At 37.2% G+C, this 9,700-nt stretch overlaps 1 protein-coding gene across 3 annotated transcripts; it reads left to right on the forward strand.

Moving 5' to 3' along the window:
• Positions 1–6,033: 6,033 nt before the first annotated feature.
• Positions 6,034–8,476, forward strand: LOC101167333 (troponin I, slow skeletal muscle). Of its 3 annotated transcripts, XM_078942288.1 has the most exons (8): positions 6,098–6,143; positions 6,550–6,564; positions 6,667–6,708; positions 7,083–7,124; positions 7,381–7,512; positions 7,594–7,683; positions 7,836–8,018; positions 8,167–8,476. In XM_078942288.1, the coding sequence occupies exons 3-8, from the start codon at positions 6,688–6,690 to the stop codon at positions 8,266–8,268; spliced, it is 570 nt and encodes a 189-aa protein (XP_078798414.1). In that variant the 5' UTR covers positions 6,098–6,143; positions 6,550–6,564; positions 6,667–6,687; the 3' UTR covers positions 8,269–8,476. The 3 variants fall into 3 exon arrangements, with proteins under 3 accessions (XP_078798413.1, XP_011489445.1, XP_078798414.1); XM_011491143.4 differs by lacking the exon at positions 6,550–6,564 and having other exon boundaries at positions 6,041–6,143; XM_078942287.1 differs by lacking the exons at positions 6,550–6,564; positions 6,667–6,708; positions 7,083–7,124 and having other exon boundaries at positions 6,034–6,143; positions 7,398–7,512.
• Positions 8,477–9,700: the final 1,224 nt, after the last annotated feature.

A 9,700-nucleotide genomic window follows, 5' to 3' on the forward strand; every position in this document is an offset into this window, starting at 1 on the left:
CTTTCTTCTTGCGTCTTCTTTTGTGGCGCGCCGCTTCTTCAGCAGCGCGAACGGTGGGTGCGCACGGACGGCGGCGCGGTACTGCGCAGGCTAGCTCCGAGGCTCTTCTCTCTGGGCGCGTCGAAAACGCGTCGCATCCCGCGTTCGAGGGGAGGTATAAATGGGGTTCCCCTGCTCTCGGTAGTCCTGATCGGTTTTAAGCATCAGTGTGGAAATCCGGTTTGGATTGCGCGCGGCTGAGAGGGGTAGCGTCTGTCCCAGTGTGCGCTCTGCAGGAATCCGTTGGGCTGCTCCCGGTGCATATTCACCATCATCTTCCAAGCTTGTCGCTGCTGCTCACTGCGGGCTCCCTGCTGCCCCTGAGGCTCCATGTGGCCCCCTCCTCTCACAGCCTCATGCCCCTCTCCCGCCCTCCTGCGCTTCCGTTGGGCCTGTCAGCCTAATGGAAGATATGCGGCGCAAATGAACCAGTCAGCTGAGAGCCCCCTGCGCCTTCCCCCCACTTTTCCTGACTGTCACCCCCCCCCCCCCCCACCACCACCCCCCAGCCGACACAAAAGCATTCAGATAGAAGCGCGTGAAGGCCACTAAAAATAGTCCAGTGTTGGGGCTCAGACAAATCACTGTTTGATTCATGCGCTCCGTATTATTACAGCATTTATGGTAGAGGACGACTCTGCGCGGGAACAGTCTCAGGGGGGTGGGGGCCATGCGGTAGATACAACAAGATTTACAAAAAAATCAAACAAAACTGCTGAAAAGTAACAACTAAAACTCTTTATTCCTTCTATGTTGTCATTTGGTTTATGCACAACTCTTTTAAAAATGTTTTAACATATTTTGTTTATCTAGCTAGTTATACTCTTTTAATCAACCCTTTATAAATAAAGAAGGACTTGACTTGATTGGATCTATCCTTCAGATTTGGCCTTCAGATATTGTAATGTTTCTTTTTAATCCTCAAAAGAATTATTTCATTCTCCGAAACTGCACTTGGAAAAAATAAAAAGGCAAGCATGTATTATTATTATAATATATCAATCTGGTTATATAAAGACGGACTTAAGCTTTTGGGAACCAAACCTAAAGAAGTCAAAATAGATTAATAATCAAAAAAGCTCTTGAATATTCAGTAGGCTGTCTTTATAACCATTACCAAAGCAAATTTCCTTTGTTGGGCTTACAAACCATTTCCTTTAACCAAAACGATATTCCCTGTGTATTTCCAGTATTTGTTTGTGTTTTTTTATACTTAAATCGTTACTTTTAAGACCCCACCACCACCACATGGTTTTCCTGATTTTTCAGATTTGTTGCCATGATTGTCAGTATGTTGTACTGCCACCTGCTGGCCTTTTGTTGAATTGCTGGAAAAGTTTGCCAAATGGGGACAACGATGAAACACCAGAGCCTTTCTATGTCTTTTTACTCCCTCACGCATTTAAAAAAATGTAAACTTCATTTAATCAATAAAGCTTGTTTCTATTTGATTATTTGATTTCAATTCTATGTTTCTCCAAAAATTTGACATAGAGGGTAATTAATGATTATTGAAATTAGGATATGATAAAACACATCTAATTTCTCATTAAGGGAAACCACTTGCATTATTTGAAGACCTACATAAAGAAGGCATGAGAAGGTTCTGCTGACCTCTAGTGGTGTGACTGACACCTTACCCCCCCAAAGAAACTAGAGACTCTTTGATAAACCATATGACTGCCAGCTGTATTTTCTTTATTTAGAGAGAAGCTAATCCCTTTAAGTGTTATTTTCAGGGTCCAGGGCAAGATTTAGACCAGAGGTGGTTTTTAGGGAACCTATTAGTCTCTTTCTCTGTTGGTTTATTTATACTGTGAACATATCAGAATGACCAAAGTAAGAACTGTGCACAACTCGGGGCACCTGCTGAACCCTGTTGGGATTATCAGAGGGCAGAGTCAAGGTTGCACCGGCAAGGACTGAGATGCCATGGCTAGCCACTTGGCTAAAGCCATCTGTCAGCTGTTCTAACTGCCCTTTGTGCAAACAATGGTGTTACTATGGAGCCCCTTTGCAAGATATGGGATGTGCGAAGAAGCAGGCAGGCACTAACAGATGGAAAAAGACCTGCTTCATCACAAATGTTATCATTCATATATGACAGAAGGTGCGCTTTTTAAAGTCTACAGTTAAGCAATGCTTTTGGAGCAGTTTAATATCAATAAACTATATCCCGGTGTGGGTTTGTCCACTGCTAATTGTATTGATATGTTATACTTTGCTAAAATAAAGGTCTTTATGCATCACAACATGCAAAAAAAAAAAATACATTACCTGCACGCAGACAGGTTGTTTAAAGATCAAGCCACGTCATTGCACTAAAATACAAATCATTGCATCTGTAAAATGTCAGCAGTTAATAAAAATACAGTTCGATGAAACAGAAAACCCCATCCCAGCCCTGTCATTGTATCATAATTCGAGGTACTGTCAATCATAGTTTTGCTTAAATACTGAGTCAAATGCACCCAAATAGCTAATTATGTGCACGCAATGTTTATGTTTTTTGTCTATGGATGATGTTCAGCCTTGGCTAGCAAGGTTTGTGTTTTGGCATTTTCTTATTCTCTTCCATTTGCCGATGAAACCTTGAAGCTATATGAGACAACATTGTGTTCATTCTAGTTTGAAACAATTGCAGAAATGTAGAAGAGAAGAGACATGCTTCCCTAAAACAGCTGGCTTATAGAGATGAAATGATAAATACTGTTCAAACCTTTTGAACAGTATTTTTGAACAGTTGAAATTTGAAGGACAGCTCTTACAAGAACTGAGGCATTATGTGAAAATCTATTTTCCAAAACCAGTTTTCTTAAAGCCACTAACTTGATAAAGATTTTCCTTTTAAATAACCATAAGAACCCATTTTTATTTAAAATGAAAATGATGTGGTTCGAAATCTGATTACAAATGAATTAAAATACTAAGCAGGTTTGGAATTTAAAACTTACATTTATTTCTACTAATGTTGCACAATTGTTGGCTTCTGAAAAACAATGTGGACTCTTACAGCCTTTGAATATGTATCACAACTTAATATAGTCATTTTGTAATTTTAAAAGTTCAACAAGTTTTATTACTCCTGGCTGTTGGAATATATTCTGTAAATAAAACAAAGAAAGGCTTTGGGTAAAAAAAAGCTATAAAATTGTGGTTGTTTTTCTTGTGCAGCAAAAGTAAAGCAAAAACTATTCAGTCTGCATTACAAGAAGCCCAGTCTTTCTGTTTTTTTCTTTTCCTTTTGTGAGTCTGTTTAGAGACATAAGGGGGTTGGGTTGCAACAGAAATAGCTCTCCCACCTGCTAAGGATCACTGCAGGAAAACGATGACAGAACATTTGTTATCCCCTCTTCATCTTTCTGTCTTTTCCATTCTTGTTGCTCAAGAGTGCATTGTATTTAACACTTGAGCTCTGTTTTGGTTGAAGAGGTTGAAAACAATGGACAATGTTTCAATGTTTGAATGTAACATAAACTCTCGTCTGCTTTTGCACTTGCAAGACCTTCTTACAGTTAAAATGAAATAGAGAAAGTTAGAAAAAAATGATACAAAGTTACCTATTTTCTTAACTTTTGCTTTCATAATCCTTCCTACAAAGTATATTCGTTGGAGGATGTGACCTAGATAGAAAGATTCAAAATGAAACCAAACAAACAGAAAAAAAATCAACAAAAATCAGAGAACATCAGACAAACTTTGTAGGAGATAAATGGCTGCATGTGGTACCAATTTACAAAAAACTCAAAACAGCCCTGGAGAATAAATATTCAACATGCAGAAACATTCCAGCAGCAGATGTTAAGCTTTACTGAACTTTTATATTGCACACATTCACTTTATTCCACCATAAACGCTGGAATAACTAGGGGTTTAGGGATTTTTAAGAAGTATGAGAGATGATAAAGATTAGCATTCGTGTCATCAAAGAAACTAATGTCAAGGAATAGTTGACGTCTGATGTGAAATTAAAAGAAAGAAAGAAAAAAACGCATTAAAGTTCCACTTTGATCATCTTTTGATCTATTGTAAAGCTTCCCTGCAGTCTTTCAATTATGATTATGGTGTTTTTAGCAAAAATAAGAAAATATGTGTCGTTTTCTACGCTTTAGTTTCTGCAGAGCGGTGGGAGTTATCCAAATTTCACCTCCGATGGCGGAACTGGTGGCAAAGGGAAAGCCTTTGCTCATTTCCCATCATCCCTTTGTTTACACTGTCCTGCTAGTTCACAACCCCTCACATCCCCAACCTAACATTACTGGTAGAACAAAAATGGGGAACAATTTTGGAGCTATCCAGGCGGTTCTATTTGTCTGCAAGAGGATGAATTGATATGGAATGAAGCAGGGAGTTTGTGCCCTACTGATCGTAGTTTGTAGTAGAAACTACAAGATATTCAACATAATTTGAATAAAGAAATATTTAGAAATGCAATTTTTAGCCTAATTTTCTTTATATATGTCCTCCATTGTGAGAAAAAAGCTACAACATGTTCAAAACACCAAAAACTCAATAAAAAGAAGTTAACATTATGAAACATTTCCGAATTTTCTCTTTCTTTTCGTTTGATTGCCATTATAACAGCAATTTAGACCAAGAAAACAACAACAGCAAATTACCCATTTTTAAAACCCCAATGCATAGAAACGTTTCAGAATAAAAAACTAACTATTTGTATTAGGTACAGTCCTTATGATTTCTGCAGCTTGGAGAACTCCAGAACACGTCCTCTCTGGCTCCAGTTCAAACCATCAAAACAGAGCATTGAAACCACTCAGAAAAAAAAAAAGAAGAAAAAAAATGTTTATCTATTATTACTGCTTTATTTTTGGCTGACAAAAAACAATAAACTATACCACAATTACTGTTAAGCAACTTTTAAATTAACTTTTTAATTTGGTTCCTTTTTCAACGATCCTTTAGTGTGTAAACAGTCATAAACGGTCTGTAACAGGAGATGAACCTGGTCTATTTCTGGACTATGATTGTGAGCTTTTGCCATTCATGACAGCTTTCTGGGGGAGTGTTAAACTTATCTTCTGCATCATCATTACTTAAACTAAAGACTCTTTTAAAGCTTCTTCGTTAGTGCTCACATTAAAAAGTTCACAGAAGTTCATTTTGAACAGGGGATTTTAGATTCCCAATGATTTCTTGACAGAGGAGCTGTCACAGACGAACGTGTAAAGCTGTAAAAACAACACATTGTTTGAATGTTATTGTAATGATTTCTAATCTGCTATTACTGCCTTATAACTATTCAGTGGCCACCCTGTTTTTTCTTAACCCATTTGTGCTTTTATTTTAATGTCATATTGATTTAGTCCCATTTTGCTCCATTCCTGGCTCTCTTTCTGTTATTGTAGCCTTGTGTCCCCTGTGTTTTCCACTCAGTTCCGCTCCATGTGTGTGTTGCACTCCTGGGTTCACTTAACTGCCAAGCTTGACTCTTACCTAATCCCTCTCCTCAGTATCATTGTCTCTTGTTAGCATAATTATTCTCCTGGCTCCTGTTTTTATTGATTTGATCACTTTGAAAGTATCCAAGATTATTCTTTGATAGTAAAACCTCCTTATCTTTCTCACTTAAATCTTTAAGATCTTTATTTTAGTCCGTCAGCAGCTCTTCTAAGCTGAAAAACGAAACAAAAACAACAACAATTCTGGCAGCATAAATGGTATGAAACCATAAATACAACTTCATTTGGTCCAAAATCGGATAAATAAAAAATAAAAAAGACAGTCAAGCTAAGCTGCTATGGTTATGGTCATTCAAAACAATTTAAGAAGATCCCTTAAAAAACAAGTATATGGAAACAACAGTGTGTCAACATATTTGCTTAAGACAAAATATTTTATTGCTTTCAAGGACACCATCTATCAAATACCATTAAAGTAATAGTCATGATGTAGCTTATTTTATCCCTCCCTGGTGTTCTCAGCATTGGGGGCGATATTTGCTGCTTGGTTTAATGCCAGCGCATTCTTGGGACCATAGGTTATATTTGAATGTGCACTCACCACCCACCTCACATAAAAAGCTGCCCATTGTCTGGATCAGCCACTCTTTTACTTGTTGCATCCTTGCTGACACCATCTGACAGGTAAAATATCTATAAATCCTCCAATCGCCAAGCAATTTTAAACCTCAGTATTTGTTTTTTTGGTGTCTTGCGTATCATTTTGATAGTTTTTAATCCAAGGAAATTCACTGTTTTCCTTTTTGTCCTCCACAAAAGTTTTTTATATATTATAAAGTTGCATGTTTGTCATCATGTGCGTGTTTGAGCCGTTTTTTTTCACCAGATTAGATCATTCTGCTCTGCAAGCTTTCTCCTAGTTAAATATTTTTACAAATATGTAATGAATATGTTAGAAATATTATGTACTATGTCTTCTTGGTAACAGATGTAAAGGATTGTGTGAGATGAGAACTGTTGAAATGACTCGTTTTAATCCAAAATGTCATTAACACTCTATTCTCATCTCCTGGGTGTTTGGGTTAATGAGTTCAGGTAAACTGAGGTATGAAAGTTTACTTTGCTTTATTTTGTATCTTGCTCTATTTAAACCAACTCCACAGTGTTTGCAACTAGTATTATTTATTGAGTTTGATTTCTGTTACAGTAGCCCCACAGAACCAGAGCCATGAATCCCAAATGGGATAAGGTGAGCCAGCTATGTTCCACTGTGTTAATCCTGCGTGCATGGGGAGGGGACACGTTGTCCTTAAAGTCATGGCAAAGATGTGCCGGTGGCTATCTGTCAGAATTGTTATCAACAACCCTGAGAGCTTTCCGCCTGACTTAATCCTAATAATAAAGCATTATCTTTCCAAGTGTGGCTGCACTGACGAGTTTGACCCAAGTCTTTCCATGGTAACTCACTGTATGGGGAAAAAAAGTGCTGTTAACTAACCAGAAACATTAAGAAATAAAAGTTTCAGTGATTCTTTGATCATTCTGCAATGCTTCTAAAGCTTTACACAAGATTAGAATTTAGAAAGATGTGAAAGTACATTGATATTTTATCTTTTTCTACAGCCGAAGTCGAAGATTTCGGCTTCCCGAAAGCTCTCCCTCAAAGTAAGTTTCATAAACAGAATTTAAATGCTTAGTTTTGAAAATTAATTTGCCCCTTTTTTTTCAACAAGGGAGCTTTAACTCCTTGATGTCTGAATTTATTTCCAGCTATGAGAAAAAAAATGCTTTCAAGTAGATGCTAAGCTTCAGTAGCAAAAGTGGTTTGATGCACATTTGCATCAATAGGCATAATTACAGTCCCACCTTCTTCTTAACAGTCCCTTGAGCTACAGACTGATCCCCTGTTCTTTCCAATCAGATGCTCCTCCTCACCAGAGCCTGTGAGGATCTGGAGAAGGAGAAACTAGAGCGAGAGGAAGAGAAAGTCCGCTATCTCGGGGAGAAGCTGCCGCCATTGCAGCTCTCAGGACTCTCTTTGGATGAGTTGCAAGTAAGAGCTCAAAAATGAGAGAACAACTTTTGTGCAGCTAAAAATAATACATATTAATATAAAAAAACCATGTAATTTCAGAAACTGTGCAAGCAACTTCATGAAAAAATTGACGTTGTGGATGAAGAAAGGTACGATTGTGAACATAAAGTGGTCAAACACAACAAAGATGTAAGTTTTTCTCTTTGACCAATATTTTGAGCTTGAAAAGTGACAGTTATGTCATGAAAAAATGTAAGAACTGCTCTAGAAAATGATAAAAATGCAAGTTTTCACTTCAATTGTTTTTTTTTTTTTTTTTCAAATTTTACCCTCCAATGCAGATTCATGAGCTAAAATTGAAAGTGCAGGATCTTGGAGGTAAATTCAAAAAGCCAGCCCTGAGAAAGGTCAGGGTGTCAGCAGACGAGATGATGAGGGCTCTTCTGGGATCCAAACACAAGGGCTCAATGGACCTCAGAGCAAACCTTAAGTCTGTCAAGAAGGAGGATGTCAAACAAGACAAGGTAACAAAATCCAAGAATTTGGCCCATCTGTCAGTCCACTGAGTGACCTGCAGCTCTGCTCTGGCTTTTCAGAACACAGGAACTCTGCTTAACATAAGTAGACCTGTATGTTATAGACAGCTAAATTTAGATTTTCCATCATTCCCAGGTTCTTACCTCTGAAGTGGGTGACTGGCGTAAAAATGTGGAGGCGATGTCTGGCATGGAGGGTCGTAAGAAGATGTTTGACACCGGCGGTGGAGCTCAGTGAGGAAATGAGAAAAGTGGCCAAACTGATTTTGACAGAAACATCAAATTCGGACATCAAACTGCCTTTTCTTTAAAGTTCCTTCAAGTGCATACGATAAAAGCACTTAAATATGAAAAAAGCAACATAGAACTTTTTAAATTTCAATAGTTTCTTTTGTTACACCTCAAAACAGGAAAAAAAAGTAAAATAAACAAATTTGTATCTTGAATTTTTCATTTCTATACTTGACTTTGTCCTATTGCATTTTTTTTGTACTCATTGCTTAAAAAGTCAAACGCTGATCATGGCGAGGGAAAACAAAGGTGAAAGATGGAGGGAGACTTTGATTTATTAGTTTATTTGAAGCATTAATTGTAGACAATAAAGCCATAAAAACACACAAATGTATCAAACTCTTTCAGAAATAAAATAGATACATTGAGTGACAGCTTTCCAATTTTTAATAATGCAAAATTTAAATTGAAACTTGAAAAAAGTCTGACACAGTTTTAAAACGAATTCTAACAAAATATATGTAAATGCAAATGTAATTAGTATCCTGGGATGCCATATTTCTTGATTGAAACCAAATAGCATGCTACACCTTTAAAGCAGTATGTTTAGGCTGAAAGTTGAGAACGAATTAGAATTTTTTGTTTTATTACATTACGCCATGCTTAGAATAGGACAACTGAAAGGTTTTTCTTCATCGTTATTTGCTTGTTAGCCAATTCAAAAATAAAATTTTTCTGCATTTTTAGTTTTTTGTTGCTGATTTTTTGTAATAAACAAATCATATATCGAACCAAAACAAAATCGTTCGGGAAAACGAATCGATGCATCCCTATTAGTTACAATTAAATCCTAAACATAAGTATAAAATATCAGAGTGCATGTTGTTACCCTCTATAAATAAATACTTTGGCAGGATAGTTGGATGAAATAAACCACAAACATAGTTGCTGTGTGAATTGCATGCATTCCTGTGCTTCCTGTGTGCATACATCACTGAAACCGCCTGCTGATGTCCACTCCCTGTCATTTAAAGTATGGCGGTAACACCAACAATAGCCTCTAGGTCTTTAGTAGTGACTACACAGGAGCCGCTATGTATTTATATGTGCCTGTTTTAGAAAGGTGTGCCTGAGTTCACTAGCAATAAGCACGCACCACATGGAGGCTAAAAAAAGTCCTGATGTTGTGTATATTGTATTTATTTCACAAAAATTTGCTCCAAAAACCAAACCAGACACTGGTAAAGACCCATTTTGGTCCCAAAGGACTATTCAGCTTCAGCTTGTGTTTTTTTTCTTTTTTTTTAATAAAATAAAACCTTTCAAACTTCATTGACAATTGTGTGGTGCAAGTGGTTTGATCATTTTTGTGAGTCACTTGAAAGAGTTTGGGAAAGAAGGCTCCAAGCTGACATGAAGGGATTCTGAAAGCCTTCATG

This window comes from Oryzias latipes, chromosome 23, assembly GCF_053564925.1.
Source record: "Oryzias latipes strain Hd-rR chromosome 23, Olatipes_Hd-rR_3.1".
NCBI lineage: Eukaryota > Metazoa > Chordata > Actinopteri > Beloniformes > Adrianichthyidae > Oryzias > Oryzias latipes.

What these genes read in the sequence shown, in the direction of transcription:
- LOC101167333 (XM_078942287.1), top strand. Translation starts at nt 6,049, where the DNA reads ATGTGCACTCACCACCCACCTCACATAAAAAGCTGCCCATTGTCTGGA. An exon ending in TTGCTGACACCATCTGACAG is followed by an intron (nt 6,144 to 7,397) that starts GTAAAATATCTA and finishes CCTCCTCACCAG; the next exon opens with AGCCTGTGAGGATCTGGAGA. An exon ending in TGGTCAAACACAACAAAGAT is followed by an intron (nt 7,684 to 7,835) that starts GTAAGTTTTTCT and finishes CCTCCAATGCAG; the next exon opens with ATTCATGAGCTAAAATTGAA.